General features: G+C 35.0%; 1 protein-coding gene across 3 annotated transcripts in view; it reads left to right on the top strand.

Moving 5' to 3' along the window:
* Positions 1-25,436, top strand: part of WWOX (WW domain containing oxidoreductase) — a 1,143,641-nt gene that overhangs the window by 486,986 nt on the left and 631,219 nt on the right. Inside the window, exon 9 of one of the 3 annotated variants that reach the window (XM_074282487.1) lies at positions 8,502-25,436. This exon is cut by the window's right edge and continues 46,792 nt beyond it. The exons of the other annotated variants lie outside the window; for them this stretch is intronic. Within the exon in view, the coding sequence (XP_074138588.1) occupies positions 8,502-8,522 (21 nt within the window). The 3' untranslated portion in view covers positions 8,523-25,436. The remainder of the gene's footprint in view (positions 1-8,501) is intronic. 3 annotated transcript variants of the gene reach the window in all.

Below are 25,436 nucleotides of genomic sequence, written 5' to 3'. Positions count from 1 at the left end.
ATGGATCATAGTCATTAGGAAAATTCCACAGAAGAAATAATTCTAGAAAGACCAAAAAAAGGGTAAAAACAAAATCAAATGAATGGGACTATTGTGAAATAATATTTTAAAAAGCCCAAAATCTCACTAATTCTTTCTTAAACAATCAAAGTGCATGTGCATTGTCTATTATACATACATAAATTAAATACATATGTAATATGTATATGTATACAAATATATATACTTTTTCCACACAAGTGCTCATTTACATGTACTAAAACCTCACACACATACTATTTCTCATCATATACCCACCCTTTCTTATTCACAAAATTACAAACAAAAACACAGACCTTTGCTTTAAAATGATTTTTCTCTTTTTAAAGTAAAATATTTGAAGTCAAGAAAACCTAAGTGCAAAACTTGTTTTCAGAATTTACTAGTTATGTGACTATGGACAAGTCAATCTCCCTGAGCCTCAGTTTTCGCCTTTGTACAGTGGGGAAAATCACACTTCAGTGTCTAATTTAATAATGTTGATATTAGTCTCAAATGAGATAATAAAGTATTTTGCAAATCTTAAAGTGGCATATTAATTTCAATTATTATTATTATTGTTATTTCATGTACTGTCTTTTGCATTCCTTTTGCCCAGTCTCTCTTACACTCTCACAAATATGGCCTCTCGTGCACAAACATTCTTTCTCTAATTCACAGATGTAATTATATAATCGGTTCAGACCAGCTGGCTTGTTCTGACAGAGTGGAAGGAACCCTCTAAATTAAATTCTGAGGAATTTTTCCATAAACTGTCAGAAATTCCCTTTCTTTCACAGTTCCAACTTGACGACTTTGGGCTTTTACAGAAACATTTACCTTTTTGTACCACAATTTAGAAGGAGAAGACTGTTGATAATTTTTTAATAAATAACAAATTTTTACCATAACAACTATATTTTTGAATGTCACATCTCTTCTGAAATATCTGAAGCTCAAACTTTATCACCTATTTCATCGTCATATCATCTCTGGGAAATAAAGACCACATACAAGTTACTCCCATTTATTAAATTTTTTTTAAAATTTAGAATTATTAGATACTAAATGTCTTATCTTAGGTATATAAAACAATAGCATCAGAACCAGAGACAGGAATGCAGGCCAAGTCACATAAATATAACCACAGCAAGAGTAATGCATTTGTGTCCATTACAAAGCTTGGAAATGGCATGATTTCAAAAGTCCATCTTAAAAAAAAGGCTCAGGTTTTTCCCCTACATGTTATATGCAAAGCAGATGCTTATCTTTACTTTCTATACCCCTGAACTGGGTCATATATCATGTAGGTATTCAATAAGTGTTTCAGATTTATATAGAAGAGGGAACCTGATGTAGTAAGAAAAAGTGTGTGTGGGGGGGAATGAATCAAACATCATTCAAACAAAATAATCGTACAAAAATCCCTATTTAGTATAAATCCCATTTATATAATCATCTTTCTATAGTTTATATAATCATTTTTACTGTCTAACTATTTTTGAGAGTGTTTGCTATAGTGGAAAGGTACTATTCAGCTATAAGGCAGCATATCTATATTTGAGTCCTGACTTCAGTATGATCTTGGCCTGATCACTGACATTTCCGTCCCCTTTAAGATAAGAATAATATTTTAATTTTCTGTCTGATATGGCTGTTGCGAGGAAAGTGTTTTTCAGAAAAATTTCTTTGTTTATTTTATGTGTTCATTCATCTGTACATTCATTCCTTTCTTTATCAATTTATTCATTTGTTCATTTATTTGTTTTACCAGATATGGGTTTTTTTGAGTGTGTGTAGCTAGCTCACTCTGAGGAATATGAAGATTGTCATCTCTCTATAACTTATGGTCTATGAGAGTTGTGGGGTAATCTTGGTGGTTAAATGAGTTTCTCAGAACTAAGATACGAGTATGTACCCATTGTGGGATTTGAATCTAAGTCTTCTTGATTAACATTTGAAAATCATATTAAGGTCCACAAAACACATTATTCTTATTAATCCTATGGAGTAGATAGCATAAGTATCATTATTCCCATTTTATAGATGGAGAAATAAATCTAGAAAGGTCAAGGGACTTGACCAGAGTTTGTTTTATAGCTAGTTGAGTACCAGATGTCTTTTGGGTTGAAAGGTGCCATAAGTACTAACATCTATTTAGTTATGAAATCTATCATAAGAATTAAGGAACAGGAAATTTACCCTGCCCTAACTCTACACAAAATAGATCTGTCCCAAGATGTTTTGTGCTCCAGGGAACTACAAGTGTTTGGCTTGACGGCAGAATGGCCTGCTGAATGGAGCCAGCCAGTTCCATTGACAATAAACTCGCCTGTACTAAAACTGGGGAGCTCTATGGAGGAGGCCTAAGAAGTCCCTTAAGTCTGATCCTGGTCTTGTCGTGTTAGTCTTGATAGTGTGTGGGGCACGTTTTCTCCAATAATTTGGCCACAAAGAAATGGCTAGTTCCAATTGACTTAATGTTTCCATTTTTAAAATGACCCAGATGAACCGATTTGTATAGTATGCGTGGAAAAAGAAGACCCTGCCTTTCTCTCCCTAATCACGAACAGTGGGATTCAGAGTAATAAGTAATTGTTGGCTCAGCAAACTCCTTTCCTTGGCTGAACTCCAGAGTGGAGAAGTGATCCAGAAATAAGTAATATCATCTTCTGTTGGCCCTTTTCAGATGCCTCTCCATGGAGAGATTCCTGTCCGCTCTATATTTAGTGTTGTCTCACTGGTGGGACCATTTTGGCTGGCCAAAGGCTGAATGGGAAAGGATAGGTTTGTGGTGCATAAGCAGTGCTGCTCTGGATGGTATGAACCATCTACCAACTGATGAGGAAAGAAAGCATCCTTTAGAATCTCTCTTGGCCTCTCTTCTCCCTCTATAGACAGAGAAACTTTCTAATGGCTTAAGGCCAAACATAATCTTAGCACACTTTTATAATTAAGTATGCTTTCTGCCCCAGAAAGAGAAAATGGTCAGCCTTAGCTACTTTTTAAAATGAGGACCAATAGCAGAAAGCATAGCATCATGGGAAAATTACAGATTTAGAGTTAGAAAACATTGGTTTTTATCCCCACTCAACTATGTAACATTGAACATTTAATCTCTTTGGGTGTCAGTTTAACTCATCTTTGAAATGAGACTATTATAATTGAATCATAGGTTCCTAACTTGGATACCATAAACTTTTTAAAAATTTGATAATTGCATTTTAGCATAATGGTTTCCTTTGTAAACCTATGTATTGTATCATACATTTAAAAACCTTTTTCCCTGAGGAGGGATACTTAGGCTTCCTCAGACAGTTGCCCAAGGGATCTATGTCATAAAAAAGTTGAGAACCCAAAAATTAGATCATCTCTATAGTTCCTTCCAGTTATAAAGACTATGATTGTGTCTGGTTGAATTGAATCACTTCAATGCATATTATACAGTCATTTTTAAAAAGTTAGGATAGTTGTATGGTTGTTATGGTTGTTATGGTTGTATTGTCAGAAATCCAAGTTTCAATTTTGGCTTTGCCATTTACTACTTGAGTCACCTCAAGGTCTTCATTTGTTTAAAAAAAATTTGAATTAGGTGATCTTTAAATTCCTTTCCAACTCTAAAAGTATGAATATTTATATAGAATCATAATATTTAAAGTTTGAAATGATCTTAAAGATCTATAATCCCATTTTATAAATGAGAACGTTGATGTCCAAAAAGAATATATGAATTGTCCAAGAACATAAAGAAATCTAATAAGAAGCAAAGTTGAAATTTCAGCCCAGGTCTTCTGACTACAAATTTGATTCCATTTTTACTAAATGATTCCCTTTTTCTCTTTATTTATAAGAAGCCCATTATTTTGGAGATTACATCCACTTTTGTACTCTCATCTCATCATTACCTTCAATAACTTCTGTACCTTGATGGGAGGGTTGAACAACAACAACAACAACAACAACAACAACAAAAAAAAAAAAAAAAAAAAAAAAAAAACCTCCCCAAATTTCCATTTAGAAAGGGCTCAGAGTTCTATCCTTTCCTATCAGATACATTTCTTGAATTCAACTCTACAATCATCATTGTACTAGATTCCTTCTCCCTTCCAACATTCTACCTTCTTTTTTAGCTTTCTTTTCTGTGATGTTTTCCCTCATAAAATTTTAAGCTCTTTGAGGACAATGTATTTTATATATATCTTCAGCATTTAATAAAGTGCCTAGCATAGAGTAGTTGATTAATAAATGTTTATTGAATTGTTAAATATTTAGCCCCTTTTTCTTTTTTACAAATATTATTTAAAAACAGGTCATCAGATTCAAATATTTGTGCCTGCAAAATATTGTCAATTTTCTGAAGCCTCATTTCTTATACTTGCCAAGATCATTCTGATGCACGATTTGATAACTGTTAAACATTAGTATCCTATGGAAATAAGGAGCACATCTTCAGTTGTCATTTTATTTTGCATTATTTGTTCCTTCCTGTCATTTTGTTTAGAGTATAGTTTTTTCATCCCAAATTCTAAATCCTATGAATTTAGCCTACTCCATGAGGCCACTCTATACATGAGAGAATTGAAGCCCAAGAAATAGCTTATTCCATTAAATAAGTATTCATTAATGCTATCAAACAAAACATGAGGAAACATAAAAATGCCTTAAAGAAGGGAGAGTGAGTTTTAATTCTTTTATTATTATCAAAAATTTTAAAAATTCTCTAATTAAGTTTTCTAATTAGATTTAAGATTGAAAAGATTATGGCCTCATAGAAAAATTCACTTTGCTGTAATATAAGCTGAGTTCAGACCTCAACTCTTGTCATATGACTAGAGTCAAATCACTGCCTATCTTTGAGACTCTTCCTCATCACTGAAAATCTAGAGATTAGATTAACTGACCTTTTCTAAGATCCTTTCCAAATCTAAATCCTATGATTTCTTTTCTCTAGAACTAAGACATTTTTTGACTGACACTAGGTTGACATAGTTAAAGGAGAAAAAAAATGGCATATTGAAAAGATAGTAATATCTCATACTTTGTATTTCACAGATATTTTGCAAGCCTGAAGTTAGTATTCTGCTATCTAGTACATCTTCTCTCTTAAAAACTGCCTGTTTCATGTATAGAAATACACACACACACATATATAACTCTACATTAGATATTTTATCCTGAGTGAGAAAAGTATAGCATCCTTCCCAACACATCCACATGTTCCATACCCTTCCCCTGCTTCAACATGCCCTCCCAGTTCAGAATTTCTTTAGAGTAGTTCTTAGATAAGCCTGTATTGCTCTTCTTGGTGCCTACATTTAACTGTTAGGGACAAACTTGAATTATAATGCTGTATAAGTACACATATACACACAAACAGAAGCACACACGCTTACCCTACCTCCTGTAATGAAGGCTGCTGATGCTGCTTTCTCCTGCCCTAGGGAGAAGAGCTACCTCTAATACAGTTCCAGGATTCAACCTTGCTTAATAAGGCATAGAATTGCCTCTGAATTCTTACCTTTTTAGACTGCACAAAACAATAACAGATCTCAGAACCAAGAATTAATTGTCCCACAGCACTGGGCACACTGATGTGGCCTTGATATCTTATTGTCTACATTTGTGTTGAACTATCCCAGGATCAGACCCAGAACAGTCCTTAGAAATTAGCCCAGATAAACCCCTTCCTTTCACAGAGCTCTTGATTAAGGGGAGGAACTTTTCTATTGAGTTCACCCAGATAATATTAACAGAATCATCATCAGAACTCAGGTTCTCAGCCTCCTCAGCCTTTTCCCACAAACCACAGCTGTCTTACCCAATGTCCACATTTCAGGTCAGGTTACTTCTCTGTCTGTCTGTCTGTCTCTCTGTCTCTCTCCCCATTGTAGATTGCACCAAGACTAGACACTTAATTTCTCCCTGTCTTTTATAACTAAAAACTGATTAAATACTTGTGAGAAAAAGAAAAGTTTGTTGGGAGGGAGGGAAGGAGGGAGGGAGAGAGAAAGAGAGAAGGAGAAAGAGAGAGAGGGGAGAGAGAGACAGAGAGAGAGAGAGAGAGAGAGAGAGAGAGAGAGAGAGAGAGAGAGAGAGAGAGAGAGAGAGAGAGAAACAGAAAAAGAGAGACAGAGATAAAGAGACAGAGAGAGAGACAGAGAGAGAGAGAGACAGAGAGAGAGAGAGAGAAACAGAAAAAGAGAGACAGAGATAAAGAGACAGAGAGAGAGACAGAGAGAGAGAGAGACAGAGAGAGAGACACACACACAGAGAGAGACACACACAGAGAGAGAGAGAGAAGGAGAAAGAGAGAGAAGAGAGAGGGAGAGAAGAGAGAGAAACAGAAAAAGAGAGACAGAGAGAGAGAGACAGAGAGAGAAGGAGAAAGAGAGAGAAGAGAGAGGGAGAGAAGAGAGAGAGAAACAGAAAAAGAGAGACAGACAGACAGACAGACAGAGACACAGAGAGAGAGAGACAGACAGAGAGAGAGAGACAGACAGAGAGAGAGACAGAGAGACAGAGACAGAGAGAGAGAAAGAGAGAGAGACAGAGAGACAGAGAGAGACAGAGACAGAGAGAGAGAGAGGGACAGACAGAGAGATACAGAGAGAGAGAGGGAGAGAGAGAGAAAGAGAGAGAGAGACAGACAGAGAGAGAGACAGAGAGAGAGAGACAGACAGAGAGAGACAGAGAGGCAGAGACAGAGAGAGAGACAGAGAGGGGAGAGAGAGAGAGGGAAGGAGGGAAGGGGGGAGGGTGGATTGGATGGCAGGATTTCCTAACATTCTGAAAATGAGTCATTAGTTGAATCTTTTCTCTGAACTCATTTGAATCTTTTCCACCATAGTGTCCTTCCTCACTGCTTTATCTCCATCAGCATTGGGAAGAAGGTGGTAGGAAGTGAACTTAGTTATTTTCTTTTGTTTTTGTTATCCACTGGGCCTTCCACCCCCACCCCAACAGGATTTGCACATCCACTTTCAGTTGTTTGTTTCGCCTGAATTCCTCAACAATTATCTACTTTCTCAGGTTCATTTCTACTCTTAATTCCAGGGACACATAAATCCTATACTGTATATTCCTAGAATTCTTTGTGTCTGTCTCTGTGCACATATATTTGGGTATGCTTGGAGCACATGTAGTGATTTCCAGTGACAATCCTTTCCCCATATTGACATGTGTTCCCTTCCATCACAAATTTCGGATGAAACATCTTGAAACATTGACTTGAATGTTACACCCTATTGCAGCTGGTCCATAACTTCCTTCTCCATGAGCCTGAAAAGCAGAAATGCAGATTTCCCCTTGATGTCTATATCTATAAAGAACTGAATTTTATCTTGCAAATTGTACTGTGTTCTCCCCCATTTTAGGTTCCTAAATGTTTAAGGTACATTGCCCCCTCAAAAAGTTACTCAGAATTCCTTTACAGAAAAGGAATGACAAGAAGTTAGAAAGCCAGTCACTCTTTCTTACTTTCCCATTTCATTGATTCCATACACAGTCAGCACTCTTTGGGGCCCAATTAAATCCAGTCTTTCAGTGGTGTTCCGGGAAATGCTGGGCTACAGGAAAATCGATTTTCATGAGATCTAGAGCTAGGAAGTGACCTTAAATCTTATCCTGTTCAAAACCCTCAAATGAGGTGCAAATGAAGCCTCGTTTCAGAGAGACTTTCCCAGGAAACATAATTCCGTCAGGAACACCTAGAACTCGGTTCTTTATAGGTATAGATATAGTAGCGGGGTTTAAAGCTCAGGGGTTTTGCATCTCCCCAGAATCCAGTTCTGTACATCTTCCCTAACACCTCAGCGCTCTACCACTCTCCTAACGCGTGCTCCTTGTTTTCTGTGGCTCCGTTTTGGATGGGGGGCGCCCTACCTCCAGATCATAAGCAGAAAGCACCCGACTGAGGAAGGAAACCGGAAGGTACTTTTGAGGAGTGTTGAGAGCACCTTTGAGGTGTGGGGGCACTCCTAATTAAACAGTCATTTTTTTCTTTCCAAGGACCGACGTGTTCATGCTTCCAATCTTTTTTACAAGATGTCTCCAGACTCTCTGATCAGGGAGGTTTCAGAGTGATTACAGGGCCTCAGCTGCTTACATCTCCCTGTGTATTTCTTGTTATTCCAGTTGAGTACTGCATTCAGACAGAGGTTGCCAATAAAGTTTATTGTAGAAACCAAGTGTCAATATCTGTAGTACCCCCCGCCTAGGGTGCTTGTAATTAAAATGCCACAGATAGTCTGGAAGAGGCATGAAAATTTGATGGCAAATTGATTTCAGGTTCATCTTGAAATTTGTCCTCAGCTGGACTCGATACTCCTGGCAGACATGGGATGGCTTTTGTCAAAAGGGTTTGCAGGGATGAGACAGAGATGCCTTGATCTGAATATTAAATACAACAACACACTGCTTATGACAAATTATCCATTTAGGGCTAAAATAATCCTCTTCTTTCCCCTTTTTCCTTTCTCTTCCAGAGAATATTTGAGAGAAGATAACTTTAATCTGCTTTCCATCAGAAGAGAAGTTATATGAAACGGGCAGAGCATATGAAAGACAAATCTTACACATATTGGCTTCATGTTTTAACCATATTTTAACCAAAAATCTAAACTTAGAAATGTTATTTCAAATTCATGAAGCCCTGGAAGTAATAGTAATTATGTTAAGGTTTACTAAAGCTTTAGTGCTGGTTGCTTTAAAAAAAAAAAAAAAAGTGTGCTTGTCTCCACATACACACACACAAGTTAAACATGTTATACAATAAAAAATCCCATTACAGATTTAATATTGTGAACGGCAGTTCCTATAACTCTCAGATCTTTATCAATAACCTAAAATCACTTATCCTAATGTAGTTCATCAATGATGATAATTAAAATATTTTTCAAGATTAAATAAGGCAGTTTTTATTATGAAAATGCTGGATCTTGGATATTTGCTTTTTTATTTTTTATTTTTTTAGAAAAATGTAACATCCAGTGGAGTCTACATGTTGAAAAGAAACAATATTACATTTTTATATTGTGCAATTATTTCTGATAGAATTTTTAAATTAATAATTTAGCATATTATTTGAAATAGAAAGGTTATTTTTTTTTAAAAAAATAATGATCTTGTTCATTGAACAAATAGTTACTGAATGCACAGCCTATGTGATGATATTTCCTGGGGGAAGTCAGACATAGCTGAAAGTGTTGTGATTAGGAGGACAAAGACCTGGGTTTTAGTCCTGGCTTTATGGCCACGATGAAATCAATTAACCTTTCGCGGCACCAATTTCTTTCTTTGTGAAATGGGGTAATAATATCGATACTACTGATCTTGCAGAGCTCTTGTGAGGAAAATACTTTAGAGACTTTAAACTGCAGTAAAATGTGACCTATTATTAGTTTGTATACTGTAATTAGTGAGGAAAATATCTCTGTTCTACAGAGAATTTAATGACATCTAAATACATGCTATTATATAATTAATAAATGATTATTACCTGTATAGAAATATAATCAAAGCACAAGGTTGAAGGTAGGTGCTAGAATAAGTGAGATGTGTGTTGCTGCATTTCCTTTTAACTGTGCCATAAGAAATTTGAAACCCCTTTCCCTCCCTATTCTTACTCTTGTGAGCCCTGCCATCCATTTGGGCAAACACTCCTAAAGTGAACCCTTATGTGGTTATTGTTCAGACTTGATTCTCAGACAATAGCCATGTGTCAAGCCAAGTACTGCATTATGAGATTATGGGAAATTATGCACTCAGGTTGGGAAGAGGATTTTCTTCTTTATTTTTAAGAAATGTTGATGCTAAATTTTACAGATAGCTCTTATGCTTCAATAACGAAAGTTAAAATAGAATAATAAAGATGATGACAATTCTTAAATGCTTGTAGTTTAATTTCTTAGCAACTTTTTTTTGTGTGTCACCGCTACATTTTTCATTTAATTTGTGTGTGCAGGTGTGCACGCACGTGTGCATTTGTGTCTGTGCTTTATTATTATCGGTGTCACTTAGTAAACTGTATCACTGGAGCTGGCCACCCAACATCCAAAATGTATTTTCCCCCAAATGAAGTATAGTAAACGTTTAGTAAATGTTTGTTTTAGTAAATAAATGAATTCTATCAATCATCTTGATGTGAAAAAAGCATTTAATGTAAAACTATCCATACCAGATTTATTTTCCTGATGCTATCTTATTAATTTTTGGCAATTGTATATTGGAGTTAATATATAATGAAATGATAAATAATACTTGCATTATAAATTTAGAGATCAGGAAGAACCTTAGAGATCATTGAGTCCCATGGTCTGTTTTTACAAAGAAAGGAACTGAAGCTCATAGAGTTTAGAAGTCACTTCTTTAGTATCATGTCACTCAACATCGGACCTAGTATTCAATTACAAGTAACCCAAGTGCAAATCTTATGCTCTATTGAGCTAAACTGGATTCAGTTAAAACTAAAAGTCAGTGGAACTTATCTTTAATTTCATAGATAAAATGAGCATAAGATGGGATCTTCTGAAGGAGAATTAATTATCAAAGAACCCACAGAACATTGTGGGGAAAAATAAGTCTAATCACAGCATGTGCTTGGGAAGGGAAGGGAATGGAAGGAAGAGGAAGAGAAGGGAAGGGAAGGAGAAGAAAAAGGGGAAGGAAAAGGGAAGCAAAAGGGAAAGGAAAAGGAATGGAATGAGGGAGGAAAAGAGAAAAAAGAAACATTTATTAAGTTCATACCATGTGCTAGGCATCATGCTGAGTACTTCACAGTTTTTTATATCCTTTAATCCTCACAACATCCCTGGGAATTGGGTGCTATCATTGTTTCCATTTTTCAGTTGAAGAATTTGAAGGGACTTTTCTAGGGTCACATAGCTAAGGAAGTGGCTAAGGCCAGATATGAACTCAGGTTTTCCACATATGAGGGCCCCATCTCTATCCACTATGCCACCCAGCTACTTCTAAATTCTTGTAAAATGATACTATATTACTCATGACCTTAGAGAGATAAGCAATGGTTTAGTAATTTTTTGGGAATATTTATTTAATATTCTTTAATGTTCTACTAATATTCTTTAATGTTTAATATTTTCTTTAATCCTTTGGTTTTCTTTATCTTCCAGTAGTGAAAGCCCACTGAAGAGAGACTAAATATAATATATTTTTCGTTATATAGTATAATACAAAGACTTCCCCAGTATTGTAGAATGTCTCAAAACCAGTGTAACTAAGATTCCTACAAAGAGGTCTTTCGAGACCTCATAGTAACAATATTGTCTTCACTTACTCAGAATTGAAGTAAGAGGCACTATCAAACCTTATGAAAAAAAAAAATGAACACGGTAGAATGTTTTCAAAGAAAGATGCAAAATCTTTAAGATAGAAGGGTCTTCATCCAATAGAAGTCTTTCATTGAGTTCTTGAAATAAGAGAGGGCCAGAATGGAGAAATAACTTGCCCAATAATTTATAGAATTAATGGCAGGGACAATATAGTATTTGAACTCAGGCATCATGAATCTGAGCACACTCTCTTGCCATTATAGATGATCTCAAAATAATACTTGATTTACCAATGCTCTACTCCTTTAATGATAAGTTAATTATTTGTAATTAGTACATTAGTCATATGGAAACACTGCTGTGAAATGGTTCCAAAAATGCCTGAAACTAGTTAGTTTGTTTGTGTTCCTTTTTTTAAAGTGTGTTCAACAGATTCTTTCCCCCCTCCCTTTAACAGCATAGCTATGGTCTCATTTTTAATTTGCTTGATAAATATCTCATATTGCTTGGTTTCAGCTCTGATTCTTTGAAATTCATATCCCCATTCTTCTTTCTTCTTGGACTAAGCTATATAGATCCCGATTCTGCAGGATAACCTTTTAAGAATTTAAAGAAAACTATAGTGGACTCCATAAATCTCATCTCCAAATCAAAGATTCCTCATTTTTTTTTTTTTACCAAAGCTTGATATCCAGGCCCTTAATCACCCTGCTCACTGTTGTTTGCATATATTATGATTTAATTAATTTCATTTTGCCAAACATTTATTAACTGCATAGTTTATGTAAGGTTTAGTTTTAAGCACTAATGTCATCTTTCTTATTCTGAACTTTTTAAATTTTATGTAGCTGAAGATGACATGAGCATTATGGATATACATAATGTACTGTAATGTTTCATATGGAATATGTTCCTTGTTTCACATAATCTGTTGCACAGCCATCTGGTATTTATATGGGATGAGTTTAACATTGTGTTTGAGATGCTATAGACACTTTATGCATGCTTGGTCACCACCCTGTTCTCCAGATACATTGGCTACGTATATTAATAATCATATTAGTGATAATTAATTAATAATAACATTAAACCATTTTACTTTCTTTGATGTATTGGATGGCCAAATAGAAGATCTGAAGATGTTTGAATGATACAGTGCTTGTGGGATAGGAGGACTGAAGGAGGGCTCAATTTCTGGAAGAAGTTGTTATAATTTTTAGCGTGAGGTTAACTGGAGAACAAATGGCTATCTTGATGAAGTGTAACTGCATCCTAGAAAAGTTAATTCTTGGTGGCAAGTAGAGCCTTCTCTAGAATTATTATTTAAGTCCCTGAGTTCATGTGGTCTCAGCCTAGCTCATTCTAAGGCAAAAGCTAACATTGACTTCATCCTTGTTTGGTAATTTTATGCATTATCAAAACTGGCTAAAGTGATAAGCATTTTCCTTGGTTGAATCATTATTATAAGGAAAGTTTCTAGATCAGTGCTATTTATGGAGAGGTCATTGTTGACCCTAAACTTCCTTATTTGATTGACCCAGTAATGACTTTGAGAAATAATACCAGTGAGCTTCTGTTCCCCAGATCAAATGCTTTAACCTGCCAGGGGGAGGTGAAGAAAGTGGAGGAGGGAAAGTGGGAGGGAATCCAAGCCTCTTCAAGCACCTGCCTTTCCACCTGCCATTACCTCGTCTCTTACTCAGTCTGCTTGGTCAGCACATCCAGTGCCTTTCAGGCAAAGCCTTTTTGGCCTTCTGAAAGTCAGCAAAATTATTTAGGAAAAAAAAATCCAATTTGTGTCTGTTTCCATTTTGGTAAATCCTCTGTGGTGGGCAAGATGTTTGCTTTTGTTTCTGCATTCTATTTTTCTAAGAGAATTCAGAAAATTCTTAGCATTTGAAAACATTTTATAAATTTGTGATATAGTACAGAAACTACTTGCACAGTCTTGTCATTTCATAGGATCACAGAGCAGTTGATCTCGTTTAAGGACATTAGGGGTCATCCAGTCCATCTTCCTTATTATACAAATGGAACAAGTAAAACAAGGCAGGATAAATGACTTTTTCAAGTGCAAAAGGTAGAGCTTGGACTAGAAACCAGGATTTCTGGCTCCATTTCCATTACTCTTTATTATATTATGTTGGCCCACATTTTGTAGGGAAGAAAATGAGGCTTAGGGAACCAAAGGCACAGAACAAGGAATTTATTCCCAGTTTTCTGGGATTTTATTCCTAGGATTTTCTGAGCAAATCCATCGCTTTTTCAGTATTACATGTATGTATGTGTGTCTACCAGACTAGCTTCTTCAAGATGTCTTTTGAACATGTAATATCCCCATTCCGTCCAGCCTTTTTTATTCATATTGTATTAGCAGAATATCCTATTGTGCAATCAAAAGACCGGCTAGAAGAACACATGCTTTAATAATTCAAAAAGCTTATTCAAATAATTCCTCATGATGGGCAATCCCTCCATACATGGAGATTATATATTCTTTCTTCTACTTCTTTGAAAGTAGACAGTATCTTGTGGTTTTCCAAACCTATTGTATGAGTTGTCTCTTTGCATTATGGAATACAGTCTTCAAAATCTATTGTTTAGATTTGAGGGGTAGGGCGTATCAAGAGAAATAAATAACTTATTAGAGATTGTTTAGCATTCAGTGTCTCAATTAAGACTCATTTATCTTCATTATGAAGTTGGATTCATGTTTATAGAAAGACTAATGGCAAAGGTTAGAAGAAAAATAGTTTCTGATTATCCAACTTTTAAATGGCACTGATTTGGTATTAAAAATCTAGAGTTCACAGTTATACCCAGCGGAAGAACTCTGGGAGATGACTATGAACTACTACATGGAATTCCTAGTCCCTCTATTTTTGTCCTCCTGCATTTTTTATTTCCTTCACAGGCTAATTGTACACTATTTCAAAATCCGATTCTTTTTGTACAGCAAAACAACTGTTTGGACATGTGTACATACATTGTATTTAATTTATACTTTAACACATTTAACATGTATTGGTCTACCTGCCATCTGGGATGGGGAAAGGAGAGGAAAAATTGGAACAAAAGGTTTTGCAATTGTCAACGCTGAAAAGTTATCCATGCATATATCTTGTAAATAAAAAGCTATAATAAAAAAAGAAAAAAAAATCTTGAGTTCAAATCTTAGTTCTGCTACTCAAAAGTTGTATGACATATCACTTCACCTCTTCTCTTACATGTAGGGGCTGGTCTAGAAGATGGTTTTAAAGTTCCCTATCAGTTCAATCCCATGATTCTCTGATTTGAAATCCAGTAATTACAGTGTCCTATCCATGACATCTTGGGTATAGCTTCAGTACATATGTTTCAAAATGCCCTGGCCTCCACACTCACAAATATGGAAGTATTTTTTTTTCTTTTTTTTCCACCACAGAATAATAATAATTAATCCAGATGATATGTTTTGTATATAATCTCTTCACCCTGATTCCAATGACATTTCTCTCTGGGAATCCCTCCCCTTATTCCAAAGCTATTATATGACCTACAGATCTCTCTTAGACTCCATGTATTACCATTAGAAGACATCTACACTGGGAAATCACTCTGTTCCTGTTTTTGATTAATATTTGATCAGTCACAAGAGGAAATGGTTTAGCAACACTAATAAGTAATTGAACAGATGAGATACCCCTACTAACTTTGGTTTAAAAATACATACATATCTATTTATCTCAACATATCTATACCTATCTGTAGTTTAAAGGTGAAAAGTATTGAAAACATGCAGGATATTTGAAAAGAGTTTAAATTCAGAAAAAATTTTATATGAAAATACAACAAGTAATGTTAGAAGAAACTAAACAAAGAATTTATAAAAGAGATAATCATGTATTTCTCATAGAACACAAGAACTGGAAAGGAGCTTAGAATATTAGAATTGTAAGTGTCTTAGAATAATGAATGTTAGAGTTCAGAGGAATCTTAGAATATACAACATAAAATATTGGAATTCAAAGGCATCTTTCACATTATTTAATTGAACACATTTCAATTAAATAACTGAAGATTAATGAAACTAAATAACTTGTTTATAGTCATTTTACTAATTAATGGCACTCGTGTTTAGAAGCAAGGTCACTTTTCTCTAAACCTAGTACTATTAAAGTAATACCAAGCTTCTTCTTCCCAAATAATTTTTACTAATACCCAACACCAATAAAATATTATATTATTATCATTATTATTCACACCTATAATTACCTACCTATAAATGAAATGTCTAACATATTATTTTCTCAGTGTCTAGTGCAAAGTGAAAATCTTAAAACTATAAAATGTACTTTAATGTTCACTAAGTACTGAAAATATTATTTGCCATGCTTTCTCTAAAATCCAAATGCTTTTATGAGAGGGGAAGTAGTTTAGCCATTGGTAATAATATTGTCCGGTAATTGCCATGTCATAAGTGTTTTTGGAGATAAAGGTCATAGATTTACTAGCAAATCTCCTTGGACTTGTGATTCTTATATCATTTGATAATTATCATTTGATAAATTGCATTCAAATGGTGGTCTGTTAATTCATGTTTGATTGTTTATTAGAATCATATTGATAATAATAACTTTTATTTACATAATTCTTTGTAATATATTTTCCTTAGTGTTGTCTCTGCAAGTGTTCTTTTTCCATTTTCCAGATAAAAAACTGAGGCTATGGGAAGTGAAGCAAATTATCCAAGATCTCATGTTTATGGGCAGTAACTTGAACCCAGATTTCCTGACTCCAAGTCCAGGACTTTCTTCTTGACATTTTATCTAGACTTTAAAGTCTAGAGGGCAGTGCTAATAAGATCAGTCAAGGAGTTAAATTCAAGTTGGTGAATTCAGAGGGAGAGGAAGAATCTGCATGTTTAGGCAGAGAAGGTCCCAGAGACTCATCCACTCATGAACTCTTTTAATTATTTATCCCAAATGATCAAGGGACTGCTTATTATTATTAAACAGTGCTTATATGCACACATAACCTTTATTTCTACTTCCGATATTTGAGATTCTAAGATTAGTGTCTTTTAGAAGACTACAAAAAATTGCAAATAAATTCCATTTAGTTACAAACATATAATTTTTTTTTGGAAAATATCAAGGGAATTCAATTACTGCATAATAGGTAACTATAAAGGATAGTATTTCAACACATAATTTAGATTTTTTTTTCTTTTCTTAGCTCTTTCAGCCAGAGTTGATTTTCCCAAATCAAATTTTAAAATCAATAAATAACTGACAATTTTCAAAGAATGTTGAAGTCTCAGAGACTAGACAGTATTTTGTTGTTATTGCTCAATCATGTACAACTCTTTGTCACCTCATTTGGGTTTTCTTGGCAAAGATACTGGAGTACCTTTCCTTTTTCAGATCATTTTACAGATGAGGAAGCTGAAGCAAATAGGGTTAAGTGACTAACCCAGAGTCATATAGACGAGTTCAAATTTGCATTCAGATCTTGACTCTAGACCCAGCACTCTATTTACTGTGTGCTACTTATCTATCCTGGGAAATATTGCTTAAGGAAAATGACAATGTACTTAATCTAGATAAGAGAACTTTATAACAAAATTATATAATAATTAAGATTTGCAACTCATTAGAAAAGTTTGGATGGCTAAAATATTACAGAAAAAGGCTTCTGTTTAATTAAGAATTGAATGAGATAACTATTGAAATCCTTTTCAATTTTGTGATTCTATGTATCTATGATTGAATATTTATTCAAATTTCCAAAACAAAGTTCTGCTAAAACCTCCAATTCCTTCTATATTTAATGTTCTTGAATTAGGCTGGAATGGAATTGGCCATATAGTTTTTGTTGCTTGTCAAGTTGTAAGGTTTTCTACTTAGCACCTTATTTCATCTTTTGCTAATGAGCTTATTCAAAAGTATCTTGTCATCAATGTGATTACATTCTATATTTTGATAGATTAAACAGAGAATTATAAAACAAGGTAGGGTGTCATGATAATATGGGTTCAGTAATCAGACAGAGTACAGAAGGAAAATTGAAGTAAGACAAGAATACTTTTTTTGAGGAATATCAAGAAAATCTTTATAGAGGAGATAGCAGCTGAATTGAAACTTGTAAGAAGAGGACTCTACTACAAGGTAAAATTAAGGAAGGATTTATTTCAAAAATAATAAACAGCAAAGCATAGTGAAATGGTGTTATGTTTGGTTTGGGAGAGTCTCTTAGAAATAGATCAGTTTGACTAAAATATAATGTTTGTGAAGGGGAGTGATGTGAAAATAAGGCTGGAGAGGCAGATTGTAACTAGGGTATGGAAAAAGCTTTAAATGGCAAACTGAGGAGTTTGCATTTTATCTTTGAATGCCTTAAGGGACCATTAAGATTATTGAGCAGAGGAATGACATCATCAAAACTATGCTTTAAAAAAAAAAAACTTTTCCCCTTTTTTGTAGTTAAATGAAGGATATATTAGAAAATAGAGATGGGAAACTGAAAGATGAGTTACAGTAGTTCAGTTCTAATGTAACATTGATCTACCCTTAAATTGATAGCAAAATAAATGGAGGAAAAGTAGCATATACGAAAAATGTCATGGACTAAATTGTGGATTGAGTTAGAGGGTGCTTGCAGAGTATTGGGCTTTGATGACTAAACAGATAGTAAAACCTGAAACAACAATAGTAAATTTATGAATAAGTGACAGATAGTTCAGGAAAAATGATAAATTATGTTTTGGAAACACTGAATTCAGATCCTGGTGGAACATTTTAGTGGGTATATCTAGTAGTTAGACTTCAATTCAGTAGAGATATTAGTTTTCTAGCTTTGATAGTCATGAATCTAGAGATTATGATTGAACCCAAGAATAATAATTCATGCTTTAATAAGATTTAATGAATTTTATTCAGCCTTTCATTTTCATTTTGAATATATTATTTTTTTACACATACTCATGTATACAAAAGATTGTTTCTTTTTGTTTTCTTATACCTTCTGCCATTCTCTTTTATTTTATTGGATTTTATAATCCCTTCACATTTAAAGGCATGATCATTTATTTCTTCTATATTGCTTTTATCTTCTTTTCCTTTTATGTTGGCACCCCATTTCTGTGATTAATTTGCTTGGAATACATTGCTGCTTGTCTATTCTTAGAGACTCATTCCCCACTATTTAGCTACCCTATCCCAAGGTTTTTTCCAGTTTACCTAAACACTGATTTCTGTCTGCCTGCCTAGAATAACGCAGCTATATATGTTCCTGAAGCTGAACTCAGGTCTTCCTAATTCCATATCCCATTCTCTGTCCAGTGTGCTACCTAGCTCTCTTAGACTGGTGCATTTTCTTCTTTTATTTCTTGTGATGGTGGAATAATCTTGAGTTATTCAAATTCTTTCCTTCATATTAGAAGTGCTTTCTCCTGATTCTTATTGAAGCTGTCATTTGTTATTGCAAATGTGAAATTTAAACACTTTATTCCTTGAATACTAAAGTGTGTCATATGCATGTATGTGTGTATGTGTGTGTGTGGGTGTGTGCTCATGTGTACATTTCCAGGAAACAATCTAGATTCTGTCATTCAGCTACTTTGTTGTTTGTTGCTGATTTTTTTTTAATCTCCCATGCTTAACACAGTATCTTTCACTGTGAAGAGCACTGTGTGTATATGTGCATACATGTATTCCATCCCAGAAATTAGGTTTTATCAGTCATTGCTTTATTATTTATCTTCTCAAGTTCTAAGTATTTTTTAGTATTTCTCTTGCATTATGGTGTCCATGTTATTTTATTTGTCACTCTGTACATATTGTCATTTAGGCTTGTGACCAGTGACTTATGGATTCAGCTTCAGCTACTTTGTGTGTGATGCATGATTCCTTTTTTTTTTTTTCCTTTTTTTAAGGTTTCAAGTTTTTTGAGGATCACAGAGCGCAATTATTCTCCCATTTTGTTCAATGTAATTTATTAAATAAGTTTTTTCTTTCAAATTGTTCTCAGAACCCATAATTTTAAAAGTATCTGGGTTGGTTGTTAATTACTGGTGACCTCTTTAAAATGGTTTATTTTCTCTTATGTACTGTATATAGACAGTGAATAAGAAAGAAAGGAGGGAAAGAAAAGATGTGATAGCTGAATAATTTTTCTCTAGCAAATAATTTTTTAACATAGTCAATTTAGATAGCTTTCTAAGCTATGGTTAAAGTAATTTTTTTTTTTAAGATTGGAGACTTGTGGTTAACTTAATTACTAGGATTAGCTGGAAAGTAGTGTGGTGTAATAGAATTAGATTTAAGAGCCAGAGCTTCACATTTCAGCCCTAACATTTAATAGCCCTATGACCATGGGTGAGTTACTTAAATTTTGAATGAATGCTATGGTGAGATCTATATATTGAAAGATTATATTGTCTTTTCTTGAAGGGTAGATTGGAGAATTGTGAGGCTGGAAGCAGGAAGATCATTTAGGAATTTATTATAATAATCTAGGTGAATAGGTGATTGAAGGCCATTGAAGATGAAGAAAAAATGATAATGAATGCAAAGACATTTGGGCAGTAGAAATGCCAAGATTGGGTTAAGGGGGCTAAGGATTAATGAAAATGGTGAAGTTTTTTGGAGAGTTTGCTCAAAAGCCTCCATCTTACTTTCTTGATTCTTACAAAATCTTATGTAATGCCAAAACTTCCTAAGATTTAATTAGTGAAGAGACACTTCACTATTTTATATTTTAGGAAGAGAAATAGAAGGAGGAAGTTCAGTGGGAATGAATGAAGGATAAAGAATGTTTCTGAGTTATCATGTTTTACTCAGAAGAAAGGCATACAATCAAGGGACAAGAATAGGAATCAGTTCTTATAGTCCTCAGGGGAGAAAAACAAAGAAACAAACAAGCTTCTAGTCTAACCCAGGATTTCACAATTAAAGAGGCTGACTGATAGCCAAAGGATTTTTCTTTCTGTACTATGACATATCAGAGAATTTTAAGGAATAAGAAATTGGGACTATGAATGGGAGACAAGGAAAAAGGAAATACTGACAAGTATGGTCATCAGCTCCAAGTGTAGTTGGATGAACTAGTAGATGGTCAGTAATCACAATAAACAGGGCAAAGTTCGGCAGTCTTGTCCCTCCAGGGCAGTACAGGATCTATCAAGGTGGGTCCCACATGTGATGTGTTTACAAGTCAGTTACTACCTTCAGTTCCAGCATCAGAAGAGGATTAAAGATGATTAATAATATATTGCAATAGTTTTGTGCATCATTATCTGTCACTCTAGCTAATTGTAAGAACATCCCATCTCAGTCCTGGGACAGCTTTTCATTTGCCTCTAAATATTCTCATTTAGGAACTTCATCAACTCCCATGGGTTTAATTATAATTTTATGCAGATCACTTCAAGATTTCTTATCCAGCCTTAGTCTCTCTCCTGAGTTTCCATCTTACATCATAAACTTACTTGGAGTCATTTTGCCTGGGTATCTCACAGGTATCTTGAATTCAGCATATATGAAAACATATTTAATTTTATTTTCTCCAAAGACTACTGCTTTTCCAAAGTTCCCCCTTTCTATTGAGATATCACTATTCTTCCATTCACTCAAGCCCCAAACCCCAGTGTTATCTTCGTCTATTTTCTATCTCTCATTCCACATATCCAGTCTGTTGCTAAATTTTGTTTCTTTTATTTCCACATCATGTCTTGCATCTTGTATTGTTCTCATTATTCAGATAGCCACCCATCCCTTTTTACTTTTGGCTTCTGTGAATAAAGAAATGAGAGAAAATGAGTTGAGCTAAAGAAGTTTAATGTGAGACCTCTAACTCTTTCCACTCCCTTCATCCCAAAGTATAGGCAGATAATGTCTCTCTGCTTCAAGTGCACTATATGGTTTATGAAAGGAGAAGGGTATGACTTCTGCTGAAGATTTGGGGTTCTATACCTAATATGAAGAAGATGACTTCTAGCCAATTGTTAATTTCATGTCTCTACAACAGGCCAAAAGATGTGTTTTCATTGAGATGGAGAAAGTCATTCTAAGGGATGGAGATTCAGGTAACAGGCTATACCAGGGCCCCGGATAACATAGGTTTCTTTTGTGGTTTTCTTTCCTTTAGTATAGGCCTAGTAAGCACTAAAAAAGTCTCTACTAATGGTAGCTGGAATTTTCTCCTTCCTTTTTCTCTAAGCAACAGTGCAAAGAGGAGGCCTAAATAGCAACAAGGAATGAGCTAGTGCCAAAGAAAGAATAGGCGATTAAGGTTGACTATTGATTGGAAAATGCCATCTAGAAGCAAAATATGAAACACCCAATTAGCAGGAACCTTGCAGAAACTGTTCCGTGTTTCACGAAAAGATTGTAGTCAATTCTGTAAGTAATGTGTGAGTTACTGCATTCCATTGTTTATTCTGTAATGCATACTACGGTTTTCTGGTATTTTCATAATTTTTTTTTCTATTTGAGGTTCCTTATTCATGCTAGTATACTGAATACCTTTTTACTTATTATTTTTTGAGAAACTCTTAGGCTAGTGACAAAAATAAAAGTGTCTCTTGGAAGCCTGATTGAAGGTGATAAACCCAATGGCTATGAAAGTGGAAAGCCTGGTCACCTATAGAAAAATCAGGCTCCTCTGTAGTGAACCTAGTATAGAGTTATATAACTATGTTATCATATAGGTAGTAGCACAACTCCCTATCCCTGTGAGTCACAGTAAATCACTTCTCTGTACTTTATATGCTGAATAATAAAGAACAAAATCATGTGAATTAGAGGGGTTTGGAATAGCAAAGCAGGACAGTATTTAAACTTGGGGAGGAGACATTTTAAAGAAATTGCAAAATATTTGAATGAAAATAATCTGCAATCCTAAATACTATTTCAAACAGTATTTCTGGGTTGATTGAAAGAAGAAAAGACTCAAAGGGTCAAGAATGATTAGAAGAGAATCTGAAGGGGAAAAGCTCAAGAAGTTGGAAGACAGTTGGAAATATAAAACAAAGCAAATAAGGAAAGATAAGGGAATCAATTAGTTGGAAAAGCACATCAACAGAATGGAAGAGTAATAGGGGCAAATTGATAAAAGAACAAGTTTCTGCAAGGCTGAGAAGGAGATGAGTATGGCTGTTGAACAATAAATTCATGTTCAGGTAGGAATTTGACAGCTTATCCTCGAAGATCCCTTCCAGTTCTGAGAGTCTGATTCTATAAAGCAATGATCTGGACCTTTCCGGCTGTAATTGTATACACAATACATTTTGGATGGAAATTGATAAGTTAATTTTTTTTGATAGATTGCAGAAAGTAAAGACTGATAATAGGATGTAAGGAATCACATGAGCATAGCTTTAGAAAGGGAAGGAACTTCAAAGTTCTATTCTCTTATTTTTCTAATGAACAACTTCAGGTCTAAAGATGCTAAGTGACATTTATTATTACATGAGTTGCAAGTGGCAGAGGTGGGATTGGAAACCAAGTCTTACGACTATCTCTAGTACTCTTCACTGGCCTTGTTTCTCAGACAAAAATTAACTTGTAATGATGCACATCAGGGTGGCTTTGGGACTTGTCTAGTCACATTCAAAAGCAGAGGGAGTGAGTAATGGAGAATGATCTAAGACTGAGAATTAATTAGTTGTGTCAGTTGTGTTCCCTAAAAACATAAATATGTTAGCTATTCAATACGAAGCCATTAAAAACAAGATCCTAGGTAGACAATCTGAGGTCGGAAGGAGAATTTCCATAGTCATCAAATCCAACTTGCTCATTTTACAGAAGAGAAAGCTAGCCAGGGCTGGTCAATAAAATAGCAATATCATCTATGAAAAGCCAGTCTACCTCCAGAGGATTGATGGGGATTGTTAAAGCAAACAGCATGATGGAAAGGAAGATAACTCATGTTTGGTTTGCTCAAAACTAAGTGATCACAATTTGCTCATAGTCACTTACTTTTCTTTTCAAGGATATTACTTTGTTTTTAAAGCCATAGATGTCCTGTGGTGGATGGGAGTACTCTCAGAAATTGGCTGTGACAAGTCTGGGTATTATGAGAGTTATTTTTTTTTGCAAATGGAAGAACCTTCCCCTTGGAATCAGAAGATCCAATTGAAAGTCTTTAAGCTTCATTTTTCTCATCTGTGAAATGAGAATTGTAGGACCCAAATCATAAGTGCCTGTGGTAAGGGATGTGCTTTTTATAACCTAAGAAGTTATAAAAAGTTAATTTATCAGCAGCATCTTTTCAGTGGTCCCCTATAACTTGTTCTCTTACTTGCTTATTCTCCTTTTATACCATTCAGGGAATGGTAGGGGAGAAAAAAGGTTAGTAAGAGAGACAATAACCAATTCTACTGATTTTGTTACCTTCTCCACCACTTTTTTTTTTAAACAGAATTACTTTAACCTGGTATTGCTTAAAGCTGAATGAAGTAGAGGATTTAATTTTTGAATAGAAGTAGGAGAGTATAACAAAGATCACAGATCTATCTATAGCAGGATGAGGCCTCTGAGTCTATCTGGTGTAGTCCTAAACAGATTTTATCTACTTCTTCCTTTTTACCCTCTTTACTTGATTCAAAATAGAGACAAAGGACATGGGAAATCCTACTTTTCTGACAATATAGCTCTTTGGAACGCACAACTTGATCATGAAAGTGAAGACAAACTATGGGAAAAGAAACTTAAGTCAGATTGTCACTAGTGAGGATTGAGTTCCTAGCCTAATGTGGCCTGTCCTTGATTTCGCCTCTCCTACTGCATTAAAGATGTTGCTTGCTTCTCCGTCCCTCCTTTTACCTCTGCTGACTCTATATCTAAACCTGCTCTACTCCTTGATAGTATCTCTGATTTTTCCTTAAGCATAATGTCTGATCCTGAGTTCTCCAACTTTAACAATGATTTGTTTCTCTTCCCCTTTTATCCATTTATCTTCACATTTCTACCCGTACAAAAATCTATGGAAACAAAGAAGTAACATCCCAGAATTCTGTATGTAGAGACATGTTGTAGTGGCAACAGCCCAAATTTTGAAGTCAGAGCACCCAAAGTCAAATCTCAGCTCTGTTATTTATTAGCCAAGTGAACTCCAAACAAGTCCCTTTTCATCTCTGAGTCAATTTCCTCTTTTGTAAAACAAGGGTTAAAACCACCTAAATTCTCTCATGAGTTCTGAATTAGTCTGAGTCCTGACTCTGGCACTTGATATCTCTTTGACCTTGGCAAGTCATATCTCCTCTCTGGGTCGTTGTTTCATCATCATTAAAATGAGGGGGCTGGACTAGACGCCTTAAGAAATCCCTCTAAAACCCCATGATTCTTCCCCTCAAGTTCATACTCCCCAGATGGGAAAATCATTATATTTAGGAGAACACATTGAAGTTGGGCAGTTCTTTGGAAGAAAATTAAGTTGCTGATTGCAGTCCATTCTCTGTGCTTCTGAAGAGGGTAGATTGTAATCTTTAATTAATCTATCACTCACCCTGAGAAAACGGGAATGGTTCATATCACACTGATTTGGGATGGCTGGGAACTGCCGACGGAGGCACAGGCTGCAATTGCTGGGCATTTCTGTCAACACTCTGCACATTGATATGTTTGTTTAGAATTTTCATTTTCCCTCGGAGCCTCAACGAGAGAGCCATGTGCACTTTTAGAAGTGGTGTGTGCACTCTGGCCCTGACTCTGCTGTGGTAATGAAGATGAAGGGACCATAATGCCGACCTTTCCCTGCCTTTGTCTGTAGTCTGCCCTTCCCTTTAACTGAACACCTTTCAAATGAACATGCTCTGAACTCTTGAACTGCTCATTCTGTTCCTTGAGCTTTACTGCACAATTGGCACTTTATCATTATGGGCCTCCCAAGATTTTGTGTTTCCTATATTTGATATTGAGAGAGAATTTTTCATTCGTTAGCTATAACTTTGATTGTTAAGGGACTAGATTAATAATGTTTTTTATTAGTGACATCTGACTTTAAAGCTTTGATTTAAAGTGGTCTATTCTTGAATTGCCCACAGTCCCACATCTCAGAAGAGATAGACCTGGAATCTGAAGTTTTATCAATGTTATAGCTTTTTTTTTTTTTTTTTAAGACCATTTGATTTAGACTGGAGTTTCACTG

This window comes from Sminthopsis crassicaudata, chromosome 1, assembly GCF_048593235.1.
Source record: "Sminthopsis crassicaudata isolate SCR6 chromosome 1, ASM4859323v1, whole genome shotgun sequence".
Taxonomy (NCBI): Eukaryota; Metazoa; Chordata; class Mammalia; order Dasyuromorphia; family Dasyuridae; genus Sminthopsis; species Sminthopsis crassicaudata.
Note: the sequence above shows the minus strand (reverse complement) of the source record. Positions and strands in the feature narration are given on the sequence as shown.